At 58.5% G+C, this 23,479-nt stretch overlaps 1 protein-coding gene across 13 annotated transcripts in view; it reads left to right on the top strand.

Moving 5' to 3' along the window:
* The window catches only part of LOC138824445 (protein Aster-B), a 120,023-nt gene extending 96,919 nt beyond the window's left edge, over window positions 1-23,104 (top strand). For 8 of the 13 annotated variants that reach the window (XM_070018311.1, XM_070018312.1, XM_070018315.1 and 5 more), the window contains 16 exons: window positions 6,120-6,204; window positions 6,591-6,694; window positions 8,049-8,144; window positions 9,823-9,903; window positions 10,940-11,055; window positions 12,490-12,646; window positions 13,589-13,778; window positions 14,745-14,888; window positions 15,480-15,598; window positions 15,819-15,961; window positions 16,723-16,826; window positions 17,215-17,418; window positions 17,782-17,872; window positions 19,576-19,683; window positions 19,899-20,085; window positions 20,895-23,102. In XM_070018311.1, coding sequence (XP_069874412.1) covers window positions 6,120-6,204; window positions 6,591-6,694; window positions 8,049-8,144; window positions 9,823-9,903; window positions 10,940-11,055; window positions 12,490-12,646; window positions 13,589-13,778; window positions 14,745-14,888; window positions 15,480-15,598; window positions 15,819-15,961; window positions 16,723-16,826; window positions 17,215-17,418; window positions 17,782-17,872; window positions 19,576-19,683; window positions 19,899-20,085; window positions 20,895-20,984 — 2,019 coding nt within the window. In that variant the 3' untranslated portion in view covers window positions 20,985-23,102. Of the gene's footprint in view, window positions 1-6,119; window positions 6,205-6,590; window positions 6,695-8,048; window positions 8,145-9,822; window positions 9,904-10,939; window positions 11,056-12,489; window positions 12,647-13,588; window positions 13,779-14,744; window positions 14,889-15,479; window positions 15,599-15,818; window positions 15,962-16,722; window positions 16,827-17,214; window positions 17,419-17,781; window positions 17,873-19,575; window positions 19,684-19,898; window positions 20,086-20,894 lie in introns of those variants that run through there. The other 5 variants (XM_070018304.1, XM_070018305.1, XM_070018306.1 and 2 more) reach the window with 3 other exon arrangements.
* The last annotated feature ends 375 nt before the right edge of the window (window positions 23,105-23,479 follow it).

Here is a 23,479-nt window from a genome sequence, read left to right on the forward strand (position 1 = left end):
ACCCTGAAGACCCTCCATCCGTCACCTCCCTGGTGTGATCTCATCTCTTCTGATGACACGTCTCTCGGGCCCACACCCTTCCCTACCCTTTTTGTTGTTGTTGTTGGTCGTGGGACCTGGGCGCTGTCCCTCAGCTCTTCAGCTCAAGGCGAGCGCTCTACCGCTTGAGCCTCAGCGCCACTTCCAGTTTGCTGGTGGTTTATTGGAGATAAGAGTCTCACGGACTTTCCTGCCCCGGCTGGCTTTGAATGGTGATCCTCAGATCTCAGCCTCCTGAGTAGCTAGGATGACGGGCGTGAGCCACCGGCGTTCGGCTCCTTCCCTGCCCTGGAGCTGCTGCTTCCACATGGCCGGCTCTCCACCTCCTGCCCCCCTGCCCCACACCTGGCTCGGGCTGCCGGATGTCCTGTGTGGATCTTAACTGATTTCCTCCTAGGTGAGGTTAATGCTGTACTCTGATACATTTTCCCCCTCCTGGGTTCCCCCTCCCTCTCATTCCTGCCGAGCCCAGGGAAGGGGTACCACTTGGTCCCTGCTCCTGATATTTGCCTTCGAGTTAATGTTTAGGCCAGGGCCAATTCCCCTGGCTCAGTGTCTGGCCCTGCCCTGCCCAGCCCGTGAAGCGGGGTAGAGGGAGACAAAGGCTGATGCAGACTGGGACTCATCTCCACCTCTTATCTCTCTGGGCAGATCCTGCCCCTATCTCGCCCACACAGTCATTTTTTTATGTGGCCTCTATCAGTGGTTCCGGGGAATTGCAGTCCAACGCCTGGCGCCCGGTGCTGAGCCTGGGTGCAGCAGAGTGCTGGGGAGGAGGCAGGCAGGAGGGGAGGCCAGGCCTGCAGGGCAGAGAGCTCCTCTCCGCCTGGGCACGGTACGGCGGGGTCCGCGCCGGCAGGCATACTCGCAGAGGCCCGTGAGGAATGTATTGATTTGGTGAATAATTTCTGAGCGTCATGCTAACTGCTGTAGGAGACAGGAAACTGTTAGAGGCGTGGAAGGTTCCAGGGTGGGAGGTCAAGAGCAGGTCACGTGTCAGGACGCAGCAAGGCAGGGGCTGACCCCAGGGTCAGAGAGCAGAGTAGGGAGAGGGTGGGGAAAGTCTCCTGTGCAGGAGTCAGACTCTTCTACGTTGCCAGCAGTGATGCCTGGAAGATCCCACATTCCTCCCAATTACTATCTTTGGGTTGGGGCCCAGCATCTACTCTTTTTCTTTTTTTTTTTTGTTGTTTATGTTGGTCCTGGCACTTGAACTCTGGGCCTGGGCGCTGTCCCTCAGCTCTTCAGCTCAAGGCTAGCGCTCTACCGCTTGAGCCACAGTGCCACTTCCAGTTTGCTGGTGGTTCATTGGAGATAAAGAGTCTCACGGACTTTCCTGCCTGGGTTGGCTTTGAACCACGGTCCTCAGATCTCAGCCTCTTCAGTAGCTAGGATGACAGGCGTGAGCCACCGACGCCCGGCAAAACTCTATTCTTTAATGTGTCCGCCAGGTCATCATGCTGTAATTGGAGTGGTATTGTACGATGGTGCTGAGGCTTCACCCTAGACACGGTGAAGACTCCCCTGTCTCCTGGGCATTGTTCCTTTGCCCCCCAGGTCCAAGCAGCTGACCCCCGTCTTAGTGGCGCTGAGGGAGGACAGCATCCTGGGAGAAGGAGGTGCCTCAGACAGACCCCAAGGCCGTTGACCTCAGCTTCTCCCCGGCTAGCACACTCACTCCGAGAGCCGCTGGGCGGTGCAGCGCCCAGCCTGCTGGTTTGCCGCTGGAGATGGGTCAGCTAGGGGGAGAGCATGTCTCAAGACGTCCCTGGCTCTTTGAGTCTCAAATTTCAGATTTCATCATCACCGCGGTGCCCTTGGCACACCCCTCCCTCCCCCCCCACTTGGAACTGTGGCCAGCAACTTTCCATTGCAGGAAACATCTGCTGGGTCGGCGGGGCTAGGCTAGGGGTTACTGTAGGACGTTGGCCGGGCCCATCGCACAGATCCTGTAACTCGAAGCATGTGCGGCTAAGGCCAGGCCTCCCTCCTGCCCCAGCGGCTCTTAACAAAGAAGTTGTTTGCTGAAAGGAACGGGTCTGGAGGGGAAAGGGGCGTGTGCAGGGGGTGGGAGGAGAGCCGGCCCAGAGCTGCGGCTCTGCCCGGGACAGGACCGGGCGGGCGTGGGACCCGGCGGCCTGGTGGGGAGACGGGCTATTCAAATGTGCCACTCTACCTACGATACAGCAAGGACCAGGGAGCCCCGATCTCTCCTGCGCGCCTAGCAGAAGGCCGTGCGTCTCGCTGCAGGCCATACTGTCCTGTAGAGCCGGCCAGCCCGCTGGGGTCCCCCCCCCCCCAAGGCTCCCTGCGTCTGCCTCTTCTGGCCTCCGCTGCGGCCACGGGTGACCGGGTGACGGTGCTGGTGCCGGTCTGCACTGGGGAGGAGGAGGAGGCGCTGAGCCACACCCCTCTCGGGGCCCCAGCCTGAAGACTGGCAGGACGGATAAAACAGACAGAGCCTCCTCGTCTCGTTCATGAGGCCTGGCACCAGGGACGCGGGAGCCCGAGATCGCCCCTCTTCCTTCAGCCCAATGCAGCCCGCCGCTTGGGCCCCCGGGGGACAGTAGGGAGCGCACAGAGGGAGGGGCAGGACTGGGGGCCATGGAGTCCCTGGCGGAGTCCGGGGTCCTGTGGAGCCTCCTGCTGGAGCAGGACGGCTGGTGTCTCCGGTGGCATGTGAAGATGTTTGCCCGCGAGCTCGCTGCTGCCGAGCACTGCTGCTGGCACGGATCTGAGGAGCTCCCCGCTGTGAGTGTGTCACCCCGTGTCTCTGTGTCCCCACGGCCCTTCTGGGCGCCCTGGCGTGCCCCGCTTGGCTCCAGACTTGACAGCCCTGGAGTGGGAATTCCCTGGTCGTTCCCAACAGGAGGAGACTGCTTTGATGGTCGGTAGGGGGAGGGGGGAGGGGGGGAGGGAGGGGGAGGGGGCGAGGGTCCGCCCCCCCCCCGCGGGGTCTCTGTGCTTTATGCTGCAGTGTGGCGATGTCTCTGCCATCTTCAGGGCCCGTTGGTAGGATTAGGGCCCTTCCCGCAGACCTGGGGTCCGGGGCCTGGGGACCCGGAGGGGCGGCGTGCCCGCCACAGGCAGAGGAAGGGCCCTGCGGGGACTGTGGCCACACTCCGCGCCTCCGTCCCAGTGGACATCGGGGCTGCCCAGAGGAGAGGACAGGCAGAGGTTGAGGGAGAATCAGAAGCAGGAGGTGCGCGGTGTCTGTATGTCCGCAGGGGCTGAGGCCACCCTGCAGGTGCTTCTCAGACCAGGGTTGCAACTTTGTGAACACCAACGAGGAGACTGGAGGCCGTGGGAGCCCCAGAGTAGGTGAACATCAGAGCGAGACAGGGAGACAGACAGACAGATGGAGAGATCTTTCCGGCATCTCTGCTACTTCCAGCTCGCTGACACATCTCCTGTGCACTCCCATTTAGTAACCGCGCCCCTTGGGCAAGTTGCTCGACCTATCTGTGACTCAGTTTCCTCCAGTGTGAAGCAGGATTTTGGAAGCCCTTCCGTGATTAGATGAAGGGATGCACGGGGCAGGCCTGTGCCGTGATAGCTCATTGTGTGCTCGCCTAACAGCCGCTCGGGGTGAAGAAGCCGAGTGTGGAGGACACTGTGGCCAGGGGGCCAAGCACGGGCTTGTGGTGTGTGGGCCAGGGGGCCGGGCGGGTTGGCTGTCTCAGGACCGGGGATTGTTGCAGCCGAGGGTTTTCCTAGTCGTAGAGGTCATGACCTTGAGGACGTCCACCCCCAGGGGACTTGATGCCTGATTCAAGTACTTGGTGGGTGGTTTCGGGACTCTGGGGGCGCAGGGCGGCACAGCAGTGTTCTGGACAAGGCAGCTGGGCACCTGCTAGCAAGAAGAAACGCTAGGCATTCACATTCATTACAGACCAAGTGACCGACAGCCTTCTGCCATCTTTCCCCCCTCTCCCCCCCCCTCACCTCCCAGCAGTTTCCCTTTTCCCTCTCTGCTCCGCTTCTCCACCCTACCTTCCCTCTCCCGTGGGAAACCTCCCCAAACTAAAGCCACGCCACCATCTCCCCTCCCGCACCGGGACATCCTGACACGAACTCCCTTTGTTCAAGAGACCATCAAGCACGGCTTGGGGGGCTTTGCGCGGTACAGATTCACACCTGGCGTCCGATTCCCCATAAGCCACCCCACTTGTTAAGAAGCCCCAAAAGTTGGGGTACGGGGGGCTCAGTCTTTCCTCACGACAGCTGTACGCCTGTGGATTTCCAGGGAAGTGGGTGTCGTACCAGCAGGACACTCTGCTCGGGCGTGGGCTCCCGGCCCCTGCTCGGCGGCCCGGGTCTGCAGGAGTCAGTCGAGGCTGGTGGAGTCCGGCTGTCTGTGGCCCTGTGCAGCCTCCTCGGTCTGTCATCTGTGCTTCCATAATGGTTTTTGTTGGGGGGGGGGGGAGAGAGAGAAAGAGAGAGAGAGAGAGAGAGAGAGAGAGAGAGAGAGAGAGAGAGAGCATCTACTTTAAAGATTGTGAGCTCTGTAAACGCGGGGTTGCTGTCGGTCCATTGGGCTGGCTTCTTCGTAGTTATTGGTCTGTGGGGCTGAGCTGCTCCCAAGGCCCTGGGATGGTGAGCTCCAGGCTGGCCAGCAAGAGCCCCACAGCGCATCACAGGGTCAGATTCTCTGTACTGGCTTTTCCCACCCAACCTCCTGTTTCTTCCCTGGCCTCCTGTGTCTGTGAGCAAAAGATCCTCGCTTTGAGGGGCCTTACCTTGAAGGGTGCCCCCACCAGCAGTGCTGACACTGACTGCCCGCTTCCCTCTGGATTAGGAGTCCATCTACCAGGATGGGGAGGGACACTGTGCCCCTTGAATGTCGGGGGTGCTTTTAATTTCTCCTTCTTCCTGTTTTTGTTTGTTTTTGTTGGTGGTGAGGCTTAAACTCACCTGGGCCTGGGCGCTGTCCCTGAGCCTCTTTGTGTTCAAGGCTAGCTAGCGCTCTACCACTTGAGCCACAGCGCCCCTTTCATCTTTGGAGTGGTTAATTGAGGCTGAGTGTCTCACAGGACTTCTGCCTGGGCTGGCTTTGAACCACGATCCTCAGATCTCAGCCTTCCGAGTAGCTAGGATGACAGGCGTGAGCCACCTGCGCCTGTCTCCCCCCGCCCCCTTTCTTATATGAGTTAGTTCAATTGAAGATGATACAGAACTCAGACTCGAGCCAAGAGCGGGCTCTGCAGGAATCGAAGCTGGGCTCCCTTTGAGTGCGCAGCTGAGGTGGGAGTGGCTGGCAGACTAGAGACAATGAGCCACTGGGATGTTTTAGAAGGAGGCTGTTACTGTACGCAGACTCCTAGACCAAGCGTCATGCCACCTGTACAGTGCACGAGGTCCAGATGACGGTGGGAATGGAATCAGGGCTCGCAGGAACAGCTTATTTTTAGCCAGACTTCTCAGCTCCACCTGTGGCCAGGGGACCCTTCCTGCGGCCTTCACTGGCTTTTATTTGGTTTTCCTCTTTGCTGTCTCTGCTTGGCCCCTTACCTTCCCCTCTGTCTCCTCGTCCTGCTTCTTGGCTATTTCAGGAGCGTCTTCTTGGCACCTTTGTGGCTAGACGTGGTGCCTGCCAGCCTTGCCCAGACCCTGATCCTAAACCCTTGAAACTCTTGGCTCATGCCTTTCCTAGTACTGGCCTTATGATTTTTTTTTCATGCCATGATTTAAAATAAAATCACATAGCGAAGAGTTCATTCACTGCGTCAGTGCTGCTGATGTCTGAGAGACACTGGCCGCTGTCCCTGGGCCCTGCTTCACTGCCCAGGGGCCTGTGGCTGGCAGAGGATGTCCCAGGAGGCCCTGGCAGTGGCCCTCCTTCCCGCCCAGGGACCCTCGAAGCCTCTGCCTTCATGTTTTGTGAGTGATGAGTGTTGGATGCAGAGTCTGCAGAAACCGCTTCTCTGCATTGGTTTTCCATCCCAAGGCCTGCTTTGCTGCCCGAGCCTCCAGGGCGTCTGGGGTAGCAGAGCCTGCCTGGCCTTCTCCCGGGCCTGCAGCCTGGCTCTCTAGTCCTCCTTGAGCATCTGGCTAATCCCGCTTTGGCCGTTGTCATGCAGGTGTTAAGCCCCACTTACAAGCAGAGAAATGAAGACTTCCGAAAGCTCTTTAAGCAACTTCCAGACACGGAGCGCCTCATTGTCGGTGAGCTGGCGGCCTGGGAGGGGTCAGGCAGGAAGTTGCTCAGGCTGCTTCTGTGTGGAGCCAGCCCAAGTGAGCACATGCGCCTGGAGCCCACGATTGTGCCCTGAGCGGAGGGCCGACCCCAGTGCACCTGGTTCAGGGCGCTCACAGTAGCTTCCGGTACCCACCCAGAGGGAGTCACAGGCACGTATGCAGATGGAAAGGGATTGGCAAACCCCATTGGCCTTTCACTATCTGTGTGTGCCCTGACTTGAGGTGCCAGAGACTTCCTTGGTTCAAGGATCTGGCAGCCCTGGGCATGGGCAGGTGATTGAACTCCCCTGGGCCTAGTGGGAGGGTGGCTGCATGCTCCGGCACCCCTGAGCGCCCATCCTGTTCCCTGACAGACTACTCGTGCGCACTCCAAAGAGACATCCTTCTCCAGGGCCGACTCTACCTCTCCGAAAACTGGATCTGCTTCTACAGCAACATCTTCCGCTGGGAAACTCTGGTAAACACCCGGGACCCTGGCAGAGGTGTAGTTCGGGGGTCAAGCTTCAGCCTCGTGTGCTAAAGCCATTCTTGGTTCACTCCCCAGTGCTACTTAAAAGTAAGAAAAAAGAAAGGAAAAGAAAAAATCTGAAGACCTGGGAGCTGGGCTCTGGGGGCTCACGCCTGTAATCCTAGATACTTAGAAAGCTGAGATCCAAGGATCATAGTTCAAAGACAGACCAGGTAGGAACACCCATGAGGCTCTTATCTCTAATTAACCAGAAAAGCCAGAAGAAGTGCGGGTGTGGCTCAAGTGGTAGAGCACCATTCTTGGACAAAAACAACAACAAAAAACGAACACCCAAGGTTCAATGCTCAGGTTTTGAGTTCAAGCCCTAGTACTGGCACAGAAGAAGAAATAAAAAGACTTGGGACTTGCTCCCTTGGGCTTTCTCCTTGGCCGTGGCCACACAAGGCTGCCCCAGTCTCTTCCTGAGCTGAGTTTTCTCCCTGTCATTTGCCCAGTTCATGCCAGCACACGCCTGAGTCTTGAAGAGTGCCCAATTCTGAGTTCCAATGAAGCTATCTCCTCTTTCGCACATTTTCCTCCCACCTCTTGGGTGTGGAAGAGGGTATGAAGAGCATTTGCTTCTGGCAAATGCAGGAAATTATTTGGCATAAGTTGCTACTCAGGAAGATACAGTAAAGTAGGAAGGGCTTTGGCCTTGGCGCCCAGAACTGGCTTGTGTGCTTTTGAAAGCTAATTCACTGTGAATTTATGCTAGTCTTTCTTTATAGTCCATATAACCCTCATCTTATAAAATAAGATACAAACTAACTAGGTTATTGTTTGTATTTATTTTATTTTTTGTGCCAGCACTGGGGTTTGAACTCGGGGCCTGGGCACTGTCTCTTAGCCTTTTTGTTGTTGTTGTTGTTCAAGGCTGTGCTCTACCGCTTGAGCCACACTTCTGCTTCTGGTTATTGGCAGTTAATGAGAGATGAGAGTCTCATGGACTTTTCTGCCTGGGCTGGCTTTGAACTGTGAACCTTGAGTAGCTGGAACTATAAGCACCAGCAGTCTCCAGTGCCTGGCTCCCAATGGCAGCTTCTCTGAACATTTAGCAAACTGCAGAAGTGAGAGCGACAAACGCTTCCTAAGCCCAGAGCCCAGGCTCCCGTGGCCGCCGTGCAGCCCAGCTCCTACATAGCCGCCTGACCAAAGGGAATAATCGTGGGCCCCCGCCAGGGATGAGATCCGTGTGCTGTGGTGGGATTTCCTTTCTCACCTGGGGGCCCAGCAGACACGTCTCCCGACTCTGCCAGTGCCCCTCTTGCTCAGTCTGTACTCTCTGTGTCTGTGGGGATGCCAGCTGACAGTCCGTTTGAAAGACGTCTGCTCCATGACGAAAGAGAAGACAGCCCGCCTCATTCCCAATGCCATCCAAGTCTGCACAGACTCAGAAAAGGTAAACAGAGTCAAATTCTGGCCTTTGGGACCTACCCGCCCTCCTCACACATTCTTCTGCGTTTCAGCCCTAAACTGCATTAATCCAGCCCGCTGCTAAGTGGGCTGGAATGAGACGCAGGAAACGATGCAGATGCGGGCGCTGTGGGGGTTGGGGCCGAGCTGCCGGGGAGGCATGCGTAACGCTGGACTTGGATCCAGTCCTGTGCATGGAGGCGTGTTGAGTGACCTCTGTGCACCTCAGGTTTCTGGAATCTAAAACAGGCCTAGCCATCCTTATTTAGAGTCTAGAAATGATGCCCCATGAAAACACCGCAGAAAGAGAAGCCATCGCTGTCCCCGTGGACGCGGCGGATGACGTGTCTGATTAGAGATGGATTGCGCTTGTGCCTGTGGAGGGAAGGCAGGAGATAAAAGTTTAGAAGAGGGAACTCAGTGATCTTGAGCTTGAAGCAGAGCTGAGAGCTAGCAGGCCACAGGCAGGGGCATCTCCTGGGCCCGGGTCTCTCGCTCCTGTGCATTTGGGTAGTAGGGTGCTTAGAACTGTGAGATTCTAGGTTCTAGGGTCAGACAGGCTTTAGTCCCCATTCTCTGTCCGGCATGGACAGGTGTTGTCAGTGCCTGCATTGTCTAGCTTGTTCTTAGCTATCAACCCCTGCTCTTCACATAAGGCGTTGTGTGGATTTTTTTATTCTCTCTCTCTCTCTCTCTCTCTCTCTCTCTCTCTCTCTTAGTTAGTGCTCACTTATAAGGCAGGTACTCTACCGCTTGAGCCACATCTCCGGGCCCCTCTGTATGGTTTTACATGAAATATCGCTTGTGAAGCACTGAGCAGATGCTCAGTGAAATGCAACACTCCATCCTTCCTCCTGAATGTTACCCCCAGCCCGCCGGTCCCTCTGGCCGCACAGACCAGGCCTTGTTCCGGTCGGTGCTGTGCCGTTCCTTCAACACACACAGCAGAGTCAGCACAGGCATGGGCACAGGCACGCGCGCAGCCAGAGAGCCTAGGGGTTGCCTTTCCTCTCAGCAGCTTCCAAGCTCTCCCCTGACTAGGTTCCAGTTGTAGATGAAGAATTTTATTTTCTTTTTTATGGGAGGGATATTGTCAAACCAGAGAGAAAAACACTGAAGAAAATGTAAATTAAGGGGCTGGGAAGATGGCTCAGTGGTAGAGCGCTTGCCTTGCATGCATGAGGCCCTGGGTTCGATTCTCCAGCACCACATAACCAAAAAGAAAAAAGCCAGAAGTGGCGCTGTGGCTCAAGTGGTAGAGTGCTAGCCTTGAGCTGAAGAGCTGAGGGACAGCGCCCAGGCCCAGAGTTCAGGCCCCACAACCAGACCCCAAAAAATAAGAAAATGTAAATTAAATTTTTAAAACAGCTGGGCGTGGGGTTGCGGTGAGGATGGAGACCCCGGGCCCCCGGGCCCAGCGCGCTGCCCGGCACTGGCTGCCTGCGCTGTGATCTCGCATAGCGGGACCCCGGCGCATTTTCGGGTGAAGTCACATCAAGGGGAGCATGCTGCGGCTTGCTACATGGGCAGCCTTTGGGGGGGGGCGGAGATTGACTCCGAACCACACACCAGGACAGAGCAATTCCACCAGCTGCAGACCAACCCGCCCCCAGGCTATTATGAATCTGAACACGTGTTTCTTAGGGTTTTCTTTTCCAACCTAGCACTTTTTCACTTCGTTTGGAGCCCGGGATCGGACGTACATGATGATGTTCCGGCTCTGGCAGAATGCGCTCCTTGAAAAGGTAAGTGCTGCCCCGCCCCGGCCTTCAGCCAGCCAAGGAGGTGCTGGTCCCCGTGGGGCTTGCTTCTCCCGCGGCGTGGCACCAGCCAGCTCCAGGGGAGCCCCACGCCCTCGTGGTGCGGACGTCCGGCGGTCCTGGAGGGAGCTCATGGCCGAGAGCGTGGCCTCAGCCTGCCAAGGAAAGCCTTCGACCCCACAGTGTTCAAATGTGCCAACCCGACGTGGCAAAACATGCAGCCCCAGGAATGACTGCTGTGGAAAAGAAACAACTGTCATGAGAGAAAAGGGTGGTGGTGGTGGTTCTGTGCTGGTCCTTGGGCTTGAACTCAGGGCCTGGGTGCTGTCCCTGAGTGTTTGCGCTCAAGGCCACGGCTCCACATGTGGCCTTCTTGGTGCTTAGAGAGAAGAATCCCTTAGATGTTCCTGCCACTCTGGCTTTGAATAGCTCTCAGCCTCCTGAGTGGATGGGATTACAGGTGTGAGCCACCAGTGCCCAGCAGGAAAGGGTTTATAGTTGCAGATCCCCAGAAATATGGGGCATGGCTCCTGGGCCACATGGGCCGGTGAGGAGGCCGAGGGGCGAGGGTTCGAGAGGCCCCTGTGGGACGGAAGGGAGGGCGTGGACAGGGTGGCGCGTGGTGTGAATAATGTCAGTGGGCCTTGGTGTCTGATCACCCCTGGCTTCGGGGAGTCAGGGCGGAGGAACCTGGTGGGTGGGGAGAAGGTAGGTTCGTGGGTGCGTACCGCCTTTGGACAGATTGCTTGGTTTGTTACACATCGTCTGGCTCTAGGAATTTTCTTGCTCTGGGAGCTTCACTCCTGTCAGCAAGGTGATACAGAGAATCAAGCTGCGGGACCCGGCGGCGGGGCCTGAAATCCTAGCTGCCCCGGAGGCTGCGGTCCGAGGAGGGCCTGACGTCCACTCGGGAAGGGGTAGCTTGGCTTTCCCCGTCCCGGGGAGCGGGCCTGTGTGCGGTGCCCCTGTGCAAAGGGGGGTCCCGAGGAAGAGGCTCAGAGCCCCTGTCTCCTCCCCGCAGCCCCTGTGCCCCAAGGAGCTCTGGCACTTTGTCCACCAGTGCTACGGGAATGAGCTGGGCCTGACCAGCGATGATGAGGACTACGTGCCCCCGGATGACGACTTCAACACCATGGGGTGAGCGAGGCCCAGGCGGGCGGCCCCGGGACTGGGACTCGGGGTGGGGTGGCGGCCAGCGTGCCCGGGGGCAGAATGGCCTTGTCCCGTGAGTAAGGGAGGCCCGGAGGACGCCAGAGGGGACAGCGAGGCACGGTGGAAGAGCGCGTAGGGGCCGAGCAGGCGGGGGGCAGGGCCGTGAGGCGGAGGGGGCCGCGGTGAGGGTCCTGCGCCCGCGGGGCTGGCCGGTGCTCCAGAGTGGGATGCGCAGGGTTGAAATTGTCCATCTCACCTCGTCACAGAACCATTCTGGCTTCTGTGTTGGAAATAACCTGAAGGGAGCAGAACAGAAGCCTTGAATAATTTAGGTAATCTAAATGAAGGGTGACAGTGTCGGGAGCAGGTTGGGGGCCGTCAGAAATGGCTGTAAGCAGTTCGGGCCTGGATTTGCTGATGGATCAGAAAGGAACAAAAGGCAACATTAAAGCTGGTTGGCTGACTTGGCCACTTGGAAAAACAGAGAGGCGCCAAATGGAGATGGACAGAAGTGTGTGCAGAACAGTTCTGGGGGAGGTAGGAGGTGGGTTTTACCAAATCGAGATGGGGGAACCTGCTAGCCAAGTGGGAAGGTCAGAGAAGGTCAGGAAACATTTAGGAGTGTGGGGGTCATGGTAAAATGTGGGCCTTGGGGCTGGGAGCGGGGGCGGGGAGGGCGCGGGAGGTACACCGGGAAGCCCAGGGGAGCAGGGATTGTCCCCGTGTCACTCGCTGGAGTGAGATGAGGAGCGATAAGGACCATGAGAGCTTGGAAAGGTGGCCATGGGGGACAGGCTAGAGGAGGACAGGTCAGGAAAGAAATGGAGTGTGTGGTGCTTAGACCTGGGCGTGGTGAGATGCCCGCAGGGACTAGTGGTGTCCTACCGACTTCACCAACACTGATGGGGTTATCTCTACCATGTACATAATGGTTTACCACACCATTGTGCCGCCGCTAGACATACAACACTCAAATCTGATGCTGCTCCCAATCATGATTATAAAGTGGGGGGAGGACAGAAGCACCCCCGACTTGGAGATTTCTTCTGGTGTGCACGATGCAGAGAAGTTGGTTAGCTGTCACCCAGAATTTGGTGGATACCACTGAGTCCTGCCTTAGGTAGTCTTTGGAACTTAGCAGGGCGGTTCTAGTTGTTAGGGTGGGATGGAATCCAGTGGACCAAATGGTTTGAGATTAATAAAGGTCATGGTTAGGTAGGGATAAATCTTAACAGGAAGGGGAACTTTTTCATGGGCTGGGTGGGGAGAGGTAGGGTGAGTGGGAAGGTTTTAGGGAGGTAGATTTTTTTGGTTAGAGGAAGCAGGAAAGCCTGCTTTTTAGATGGACACAGGCCCAAGTTCTAAGAAGCGTCGGCGATCTTGATCATTGAGACTAATGTGGGGCGGCGTCTTCTCCAGATACTGTGAGGAGATCCCCGTGGAGGAGACCGAAGTGAACGACAGCTCCTCTAAAAGCAGCATAGAGACCAAGCCCGATGCCAGCCCTCAGCTGCCCAAGAAGTCCGTCACCAACAGCACGCTCACTTCCACAGGGAGCAGCGAGGCTCCCGTCTCGGTGAGAGCGGCGGGCCACGTCCCCATCCCGGCCCAGCATCCGAGGCTCTTGGATACCCGCAGGAGCTCAGCCTGGGAGCTGCCGGCAGGGGGGTGCATGCATCTGTGGTCAGTTCCTTAAGGAGGTATCAGGAGTCCTGGGGTTGTCTGTGATCTGGTGCTGGGCCCCGCGCTGGCTTTAGCTGGCTAGGTTATGTGACGTGGTTTGACGTGGGAGATTAAAACTGTTCCAAGTCCCCTGTGAAGTGGATTCTGGCTGCTCTAGATCCACCCCTCTCTTGGAAATTGGTCTTGGGCCCATATTTTTTATTTCTGTTGCCTTGGTCTGAAGTCAAAATCACGCGTGGGAACTGTAGAATGCTTTATTATTGTCAGGTGCCAGTGGCTCACGCCTGTAATCCTAGCTACTCAGGAGGCCGAGATCTGAAGATCAAGGTTTGGAGCCAGCATAGGCAGAAAAGTCCATGAGTCTCTTACTTCCCGTTAACCAGCAAAAGTGGAGGTGTGACTCAAGTGGTAGAGCACCAGCCTTGAGCGAAAAAAGCTAAACAAAAGTTTAAGGTCCTGACTTCAAGCCCCAATACTGGCATACTGTCATGTGCGCACTCACGACACGTGCGTGCACACGCACACACATGCACACAGAACAGTTCGTCCATTTGTTTACTATGTATCGAGTTCTCTGAAGTTTATTGTTCTGCTAGTCCTGGGGCTTGAACTCAGGGCCTGGGCGCTGTCCCTGAGCCTCTTTGTGCTCAAGGCCAGCGCCTCTTTGTGCTCAAGGCCAGCGCTCTACCACTTGAGCCACAGGGCCACTTCGGGTTTTTCTGAGTAGTCCAGTGGAGGTCAGAGTCTCACGCGTTTCCTGTAAGCATGAGGATGTCCCAGCCAGCCCGTATCTCCCGTGGGGAGGCGGGCCCCTCACTGCGTGTCTCCGCTGCAGTTTGATGGCCTGGCGCTGGAGGAGGAGGGGCTGGAGGGCGACGGGCCCCTGGAGAAGGAGCTTGCCCTGGACAACATCATAGGGGAGAAGATGGAGATCCTCGCGCCCGTCACCTCCCCCTCCCTGGACTTCAACGACAACGAGGACATCCCCACCGAGCTCAGCGATTCCTCAGACACCCACGATGAAGGTAGGCGGCTCAGCGTGACCCCCGGGTGCCTTCCGGAAGGCTTGCAGTGCGCGTCTGTGGTCCGTCCACAGATCTCGGTGGGTGACGGAGCTCTGTATACTGAAGGGCACCTTGGTGTTAGCTACGCCCCTCTCCAGAGCCCTGCAGGGCCCATCTTCCCATACATGTCCAGCAACGCTTGTCCTGCGTTCAGACTTGTCTCAAAATGCCCCTCCTGTTAATAGCGGCTTGTCCGGCTCTGTGCCCCACAGCCACGGGAGGCCAGGAAACCTTGATATGTCCCAAGGAAAGCATCGCTCAGTAGATCCCTGGAAGTAACGCAGACTTCAACAGACTCTTCCTCAGGATAGCTACAGAACTCACTCGAGACTCGAGCCAGGGGTGTTCACTAGACCAGCAAAGAGAGAGGTTGCGCGTCGCAGGGGTTGGAGCCTTCCCTTCTCCCGGGCCCACTCGGGAAGTGTGAGGCTCCTGTAGTCCGGGGAGTGGAGCTGGTGCTTGGTGCTCGTGGAGCCAGCTGAGTCCCTGGGCTCCTCCTCTGAAGTGCTGGTCGGTTCTTTCTAGCGCGCAGACGCAGAGCTCTCTGGTTCACCTGTGCACGGTCACTCTGGGGTCACCCACCATGGGTGACCCCTTCTAACTTGTGCCCTCTCACCCCTGTGGCCTGGGATCTCGGCCACCACAGTGGGCCCGGGTCGGGCTGCCATCTGCTGGGATGGTCCAGCCTGGGCCCTGGAGGCTGCCGCATGCTCCTCCAACCCCAAGCATGCGGGAAATGTGGGCCTCTGGTCTTGAGGGCCTGTGCACACACAGTCATGAGGGACTGGGATGCCAGAGGCTCGAAGGGAGCACCGAGTCTCAGCACCCACCTAGGCGGCCTTGGTGGTGGCTCCGTATTAGCTCTCGGGTGGGCGGCGCGGGCTGCCCCCGCGGCCCTGCCCACGCCCCCGCCTGTGCTCCGTGCAGGGGAGGTCCAGGCCTTCTATGAGGACCTGAGCGGCCGCCAGTACGTGAACGAGGTCTTCAACTTCAGCGTGGACAAACTCTATGACCTGCTCTTCACCAACTCGCCCTTCCTGCGGGACTTCATGGAGCAGCGGCGTTTCTCCGGTCAGACCGACCCGCCAGGCCGGCCCTCCCCGCCCCCACCCCCTCCCTCCCTCCACGCTTGCTCCCTGTCCTTCCTCTTTGCCTCCCTCTTCCTGTGACCCTGGAGCTCCCGATGGCCGGACACCCTCCTCCAGGCCTTCCATAAGGCCAGAGCCGCCTCAGGACCCTTGCTGCCCCGTGGCCGGCTTCCCCTGCGCCCCGCAGCGCACGAGGGCCCCCACTGCCGAGGCAGCCACCCCGCTCCCTGGGGAGAGGACGTCCCCCCGAGGGACCTCAGGCCCTGGACACAGCGCCTCCAGTGTTGCCAGCACCCGTAGGAGGCCCGAGACCTCCTCCCCAGCCCCCAAACGGTCTCCACCCTGAGCCCTGCGCCCCGCTTCAGCAGTGCCACAATGAGCCTCTTTCTGCTCCCACTCACCCCTCTCCCCCCCACCCCCTTCCCCCTCCTCCCCTCCTCCGCCCCCGCTCCCTCCTCCCCAGCAGTGGGCCTCCTTGGTCCGCACAGAGAGGAGGGAGGTGATGGGGGCTCCCGTGGGAGGGCTCACGAGCCCCGGCCCCTCCCCTCACCCCAGGGCACCCCTCTACCCTCAGACATCATCTTCCACCCGTGGAAGAAGGAGGAGAATGGAAACCAGAGCCGAATGGTTCTCTACACCATCACCCTTACCAATCCGCTGGCTCCCAAAACTGCCACTGTCAGGGAGACGCAGGTGGGAGCAGCCGCAGGGGGCAGGCGGGGGCGGGGGGGGCTGTCCCGGTGGGCAGGCGCCGGTGCCGGTGGGCGGGCGGTCTCCGTGGCTCAGATGGGCCCCACTTCCAGTGCTTCTGCACTTCCCATTCAAGAGTCCTGGGGCAGGGCGCTTGGGAAAGATGCTTTTCTGTCTTACATCCCTGGGTTTGACCCCCCTCCCCCCGGCCCGGGATGTGCAGACCATGTACAAGGCAAGCCAGGAGAGCGAATGCTACGTGATCGACGCCGAAGTCCTCACCCACGACGTGCCCTACCATGACTACTTCTACACCATCAACCGCTACACGCTCACACGCGTGGCCCGAAACAAGAGTCGACTCAGGTACCGGGGTGGAGGGGGTGTGGCTGGGTTCAGACAAGTGTCACCCGCTTCCTGGGGAAGGGAGGACAGAGCCTCACCGCCGGCCGGGGACTCCGCCTTCTCAGGGCTGCTGGGACTCCAGCTCCATCTTGATGGCTGGTACTCTGTCATGAGTGCTTCTCCTTCACCACGCAGCACCAGCCAGATAGCCTGCGTCACCCCCCCCCATCCGTGCTTCTCTGTGGCTCATACACAAGAGTCTTAGAACGACTCCCCAGTGTGGATTTATTTCCACTTTTCAGATCACTAGTAGCTTTGGCAAAAGCCAGGTGCTGAAACTCAGCTCTTAGAAACGGCAGCCTGTGTCTTCCCGCCGCGCTCTGCCGTGTCTCGTGTGTCTCCCAGAGAGCAGAAGCCAGCTCCCCGCGCTCCGGCGCTTGCAGCCTTCTCTCTGCTCCTGTTGGAACCCCTGCGCCTCAAAGCAGTCCTTTGTGTGGGTGTGGGCCGTGCGTCCAAAGGAAGGAAGGAAGGCAGGAAGGAAGGAAGGAAGGAAGGAAGGAAGGAAGGCAGGAAGGAAGGCAGGCAGGCAGAAAGGAAGAAAGGAAGGAAGGAAGGCAGGAAGGCAGGCAGGCAGGCAGGCAGGCAGGCAGGCAGGCAGGAAGGAAGGAAGGAGTGCAGCCCCGACAGCCAGTGGGCACAGGCGCAGCGCGTGCATGCTCACCGGTGGGGCGTCCAGTCCTCACGCCAAGCACCTGAGCCTGCGCCTCCGGCTCCTCCCTCAGGGTCTCCACAGAGCTGCGGTATCGAAAGCAGCCCTGGGGCTTGGTGAAAACCTTCATCGAGAAGAACTTCTGGAGTGGGCTGGAGGACTACTTCCGCCATTTAGGTGCGCGCACGGGCCAGGCTGCCGGCTCACCCGGAGAGCGTGGGCCGCGTGGGGGGGGGGAGCGTGCAGAGGGGAGGACCAGGCAGTGAGCCGTCTGATGGGCTCCCCTGTGGCTGTGAGAACTGGCGGGGACGGGTCCATCTTTCATGCGACCGTGTCTGCAACTTGATTGGATGGTCGAGGGATCCGATGCCTCTGCGCACCCCCTGGAACGTCCGGAGGAGAGGGCTGGGGGGGAGGGCGGCGCTGGGGCTCCTCCTTTGGCATCCCCAGGGCCTCTGCCCACCGGCTGGCCTCCCAGGCCCTGGGGTAGGGAGGTGCTCTTGTAGGAAGTGGTCTCTGAAGGCCGGGAAGAGGAGCAGTCATGCGGCCCTTCTGTGCCTGACAGAGAGCGAGCTGACCAAAACCGAGAGCAGCTACCTGGCCGAGATGCACCGGCAGTCCCCCAAGGAGAAGAGCAGCAAGACGCCCGCCGTGCGCAGGCGGAAGCGGCCCCACGCCCACCTGCGGGTGCCCCACCTGGAAGAGGCCATGAGCCCCGTCACCACGCCCACCGATGAAGACGTGGGCCACAGGACCAAGCACGTGGCAGGTGGGTCCCGGCTGGGGCTGGGGCTGGGCTGGGGGCTGGAGCCATCGCTCACGCACACGTGCACACGTTTGCACATATACGCAACTTTGCACCTTGAGTGTGATCTGACTGTAACAAGGGTGAGGCTCCCCGGCTCTGGGCCCTGTTTAACACTTTCATGTGCTCTTACTAACCTCCTGTTGGCCCCGAGCTCAGGGGCTGACCTCATCCTGGGGGGATGGACTTCCTGTTGACCCCATCCTTAGGCCCACCTCCTCCTGTTGTAAGTCTGGGCAGCATCCGGCCAATGTCCCAGGGACCAGCGCCGTCCCGGCGGACAAAGGGCTCTAGGGGCATCTGAGTGGCCTCTTTCTTCTCGTGCAGGTTCCACGCAGACGCGGCACACCCCCGAGGACACCCCCAATGGTTTCCACCTGCAGAGCGTGTCCAAGCTGCTGCTGGTTATCAGCTGTGTGTAAGGAACTCGACGCTCCCTGCCCCCGCACGCAGCCCCGGGAAGACCCCTGCCACCTCTCCCGCACACAGCGGCCCTTCCTCGTGTCCGTTGTTTGCTTGGCCCTCTGGTCTTCTCTGTCTGCATCGCGGTCTGTCACTTCTTACCTCTTACCTCTCTTCACTTAGCACCTAGTGAGGCTGCACACGGAACTCCGACCCTTCAGGACACAAACGCCAACAGTGAGAGAGGCAGGGCCGCTCCAGAGCCCCAGGCAGGGTAGAGCTGACTGAGGCGAGCCCACGTTTCAGGAGCCCGTTCACTTGCAGCAGGGGCCTAGATGCCTGCCCTGTGCTGGGCACTCACATCCCAGAACCATAGGAGGTGGAGCTGGGGGGCACTGCAGGTTCAGGCCAGCCCGAGGGACTCCACCTGGGATGGAAGAAGTTGGGCGTGGTAGCATGTGCCCGCCATCCCCGCTACAGCGGGAAGTGTAAAATAGGAGGATTGCGGTCCTGAGGGCGGGGGGGGGGGGGAAGGGGGGAGGAGAAGAGGGGAGAGTGAGACCCTATCTCAAAAACAACTAGCATGACATAGAGCTGGAGATGTGGCTCAGCAGCAGAGCACCCGCCTAGAGAGTGAGTTCAAGCCCCAGTACCACCAAAATAGGGTTAGACATTTTTAAGGGAGGACCCACAAGCTGTCCTCAATCCTGAGTGGCTCTGGATTTACTCTCTTCACTTCTCCGCCATCTCATAACGTTCAGTCCCAAAATGACCCAGGCAGCCCCCCAAGCTGGGAGGAGAGACACACACACGCACACACACACACACACACACGCACACACACACGCACACACACACCTGCATTACACACACACACACACACACACACCGTCCTCCGGCCCCTGCGTTACCCTTGCACACACACACACACACACACACACACACACACACACACACACACACACACACACACACACACACACACACACACACACACACACACACACACACACACACACACACACACACACACACACACACACACACCCGTCCTCCGGCCCCTGCGTTACCCTTGCTCGGCCTCCCTGCCTCACACCAGTCCCCACGCAGCTCTGGGAGGCCTCGGCTGGTCTCAGCGAGCCCAGGCCCAGGCTGTGGGGCCCTCTGCAGCCGGGAGGAGCTGCCCGAGGCCGGAGGCTCGTCTCTGGAGTCCCAGCGGGAGGCAGGGCGTTGTCTCCTTGCCCCATTTTCCCTTGCTCGCTCCTTCCTGGACTCCTTCCCCTGTGGTCCCAGCGCCTCGTATCTCTTTCTCATGTACATTCACTTGTTCTCGGCCCCCGACCCCGTTCCCCACTCCTCTTTCTAACCTCTGCCTCCTCCTCCTTTCTCTCCCTCGCTCCCATCAGGATCTGTTTCAGGTACTGGCTCTTGGATGATGCCCCTTACACCCCTCATCTTCCTTTCCAGCTTCCCTCCCTTCCCCCTCCCCGTGCCCAGTACCTTCGCCCCGCAGCCCTCTCCGCACTCCCCTGCTATGCCCAGGCTCCTCCAGACCAGGCTGCTGCTCTCGCCGTTTGCTGCTTCCCTTTGCTCATTTCAGAGGACGCAGCTGGGCAGGACCAGCACGGGGGCGGGGCGGGGCGGGCGGGGCGGGCGCAGCTCCCACCCACAGCCCGGCTGCTGACGGCCCTCGCTTCTCCTTCTTCATCTGTCTTCTAGTCTGGTGCTGCTGGTCATCCTCAACACGATGCTCTTCTACAAGCTGTGGGTGCTGGAGTACACCACCCAGACCCTCACCGCCTGGCAGGGGCTCCGGCTCCAGGAGAGGTAATCCTGGCCTTGCCTCCTTCTGAGGCCTAGCTTCCGCCCCGGGGCCCTTGAGATGCCCTCACCGCCCTCACAAACCAGGGAGGGGGAGGCGGCTTTGGGATGAGCCCGGTGGAGAAGCCCTGGCAGCTTCCGTCCGCTGGTTTGGGGCGCCCACTGGGCTGTGAGGGCCGTGAGCAGAGGACAAGGTGCTCTGATGTGACTCTCTGTCCTAGGGGTCTGGGAACACAGGACGGTCCGCTGAGCATAACTCCAGCTGCCGGGGCGCCCCCTCTACCCCACAGGTTACCCCAGTCGCAGACAGAGTGGGCCCAGCTCTTAGAGTCTCAACAAAAGTACCACGACTCTGAGCTCCAAAAGTGGAGAGAGATTATCAAATCCTCTGTGATACTGCTTGACCAGGTACGGTGCCTGAGCATCTGCCCGTCCCCGCGTCCCCAAAGTGGGGGGAGGGGGAAGGGACAGGGATGCTGGGAGAAAGGCCTTCATGCCTCCCGCCCCGAGGCTCGCTCCTCTCCACCAGCGCGTCCACTGTCCCCGCTTGAAGCCATCCTCGCACGGGCATTAGACACCCAGGCATTCCTCAGAATAATGAGGGTCAGTAAAATCACACGTTGACTTCACACCAGGAGGGCTGTAAGTTAGTTGAAAACAACCTTTTTCTTATGTATCTACTTATGTATTTACTATTTTTATAACTTGTAGGCCTTGCACAGGCATATTTGTCTGAGGTGTCTCTGCTTTTATGGATTTGTCTTCTCAGCAGACATCTGCCATTTTCCTTTTTGTTTCGTGCCACTTCTGGGGCGTGAAACTCACGGCCTGGGCGCCGTCCCTGAGCTCTTTTGCTCAAGGCTGGCACTCTACCACTTGAGCCGCAGTTCCATTTCTGGCTTTTTGCTGGTTAACTGGAGATAAGAATCTCTTGGACTTTCCTGACCCAGCAGGCTTTGAACCACAATTCTCAGCTCTCAGCCTCCTGAGTAACTAGGATTGCAGGCATGGGTCACCAACTAGAGAAAGTTCTAGAGAGATGCGGCGCTTAAGACAGTGAGCCTCCCCAGGGTGGCCAGTGAGGAGCTGACTGAAGCACTTTGCATGAACTCCCTGCTCCCACCGTCCCGTGGCCTCCTTGGGGACCTGCCACAGGGGTGCGTGACCGCCGCTGCCGCGTGGAGACACTCCCTAAGGGCCGGGCCCCTGTCTTACAGATGAAGGACTCGCTCATCAATCTGCAGAACGGCATCCGTTCCCGGGACTACACGTCCGACAGTGACGAGAAGCGGAGCCATTACCACTGACAAGGCAGGAGAGGGTGACCGCAGAGACCTGTGCAATACGTGTACATAGACCCTATAAATATATATATATATAAATATATATATATACAGAATATAAATATATATATTATATACAGATTTTAAAGAGATCATACCTATGTACCAGGGAGAAGGCGCGGCCCCCACCCCCCCACCCCCCTGTCCAGCCGGAGCACTGGAGGGCTGAGGACAGGGACCTCCTCTTAGCACCCACCTCCCCCATCCTCCTCCTCCCTCCATTTCTCACCGTTCCCTTGCTGGCCACTCTTGGCTCTTGGAAGGGAAGTGTTGCTGAGCCAAAGTCAGGCCTGTGAAGACCCGCGGTCTCGAGAGAAGTCTCGAGGGGGCATTGCTTAAGGTGCTTCATTCCCTGATCCCTTTTTGATTTGTCTCCAAATAAAAGACAACCTGTTCTTCCCCACCCCTTGCTTCCCCAGGCCTTCTCTCGCGAGCCCAGGAGCATGGGGGGCAAGAGTCAAATCCAAACTTCCACCCTGGCGGCCATTGCGGGGGACCCCTCTGAGGCCCGGGTGGGCGGGCAGCATCAGAGGGCCTGGGCACAGAGGCCACGGGCCGGCCCGAGCCGCCCTCTCAGCCGGCCCTGCTCTGCCCTGCGCTGTGCTCTGAGCTGGGCTGGCTGTGGTCCCTTTTTCTCTCTGGTTTTTTCTCCCAGGCTGGATCTGGGAGGAGTGTCACTTTTCTAGTGCCTAAAGTCCTATTGTTTCTCTGTGCCCTAAGAGCACGCTGTCTATTAGCCACGGGGAGGACATTTTTGACCTTGTTAAACCCAGGTTAGTGGTTAGAACCCAAGTCAGATCCGTAGCTCTGATCTTTCGCTGTGAGCTGTGAGTTTGAATCTGGGATGTGCTTCAGGGTGTCCTAGACTCTCCAGGGTGAGCAAGACTTTGAAAGAGAGAGAGAATGCCCTAGGATCGTGGGTGTTGGCAGGTCGTGCCCAGCATTCTGTAGCGAGCGCCCCAGCCCAGCCTCTGTGGGTCCCGGCGTCTTTGGCGTCAGCAGTGGAGACAGCTCCTGAGACTGTGGAAGGAAGGCTTTGGTGCAAGTGCTTGTGTTTGGACAGAAAAGGGGCTCGAAGGAGCCACTACCCACAGGAGGCCGTCCCTTCCCATCCTTGTGTCTCTGGGCTTGTTTGTGTGCGTGTGTGCAAATCCTGCAAGTTTCTGGTTCCAGAGAAGTACGAGATTACCAAGAAGTAGAGGGAAGACGCTGAATTAGGAGCGTAAGCCCGCCAGATTTGGCCTACTTGGACTGCTGGCTTTCTCTGATCACGTGAGGCCCTTGTGGGCACGTCCATGGCCCACATACTACTGGTTTTTTCCGCCATAACCATAGGAATGCTGCCAGCCCTGGGCAGGGCTCATGGACATCCCTGGCGCAGAACCCCGGTTCACCTGGCCAGACGCGCTCCTTCTTCTCCTGGGCCTCTTGACACAAACGGCAGAAGAGCCCAGAGCCCAGCTCTCCCAAAACACCAGCGCCAAGGAGGGAAGATGTTACCGTGACCAACTGCAGCGGCAGGCTTTTCTTAGAATGGCTTGGAACATTGCATTTTCGGAAGTGGAAAGCTTTTGACTTCTTTGGGTCTTGTCTGAGAGCTAGGTCTTGGTATTTTCCAGAGGGACGGTGAGGACGCCGGGTAGCTGCCCGGCCCTCGTCCACGGGAGGAGGGTGGAGAGGTGAGATGCGTCCCACGGAGGCTGCGCATGCCCCACCACAGTCGCTCAGCACGCAGTCCTTCAGCCCGGACTCTGAGGCAGACGCTGGGGACCGCAGTCAGCACGGTGAGCCACACCGAGAAGGAAAGGTGCAGATGCCAAAGAATTGCCCCTGGGAGTAACCCGGGGCCCCAAATCACCCCCAGAACTGTTCAATAGATGGCGTACGTGATCACTGAGCCTCATTATTAAAGATGACGTGAGTCCTACAGAATGGCGTAAAGTGGGTGTGTGCGTGGGGGGAGGGGGTGGCGGGAGCAGCGTTGGCACAGAGTCCTGCTGCCGGCACGGTGTCAGAGGAGCTGCTGGTTTGAACCCCAGAACCCCAGGAGTGATGTGTGTATCTAGGGTGTGTCTCCTTTAAAAAACACCGTGGATCTCTTGTGAGATTTCTCTGTGGTTATCGTTATTATTGTGATGGCCGTTCCCGGGCGCGAACCCTCGGCGCTCCACCTGCGTCGCAGCCGCAGCCTTGTTTTGGCTTTGAAACTGGAAAACACAAGAAGTATGCGTTCCCCCGAGAAACCGATTTCCATCCTTAGGCAGTGAGTTGTGAAGAGAAGGCTCAGTGGCTCCTGCAGACAAGCCTGGGGTCAGCCCTGCCGGCGTGGGCGCCTGCGGGCCACCGGCTTTTATTTTAGTTGTAGTTAATAATGGAGGAATGCTGAAGGCCCCGCAGACCTCTCCCTGTGAGGATTCGTGTGGGAGAATGGTCGAGAGGCTGCGCTCAGTCCTAATGTG

Source organism: Dipodomys merriami, unplaced genomic scaffold, assembly GCF_024711535.1.
Source record: "Dipodomys merriami isolate MVZ:Mamm:240054 unplaced genomic scaffold, mDipMer1.0.p SCAF_129, whole genome shotgun sequence".
NCBI classification, from domain to species: Eukaryota; Metazoa; Chordata; class Mammalia; order Rodentia; family Heteromyidae; genus Dipodomys; species Dipodomys merriami.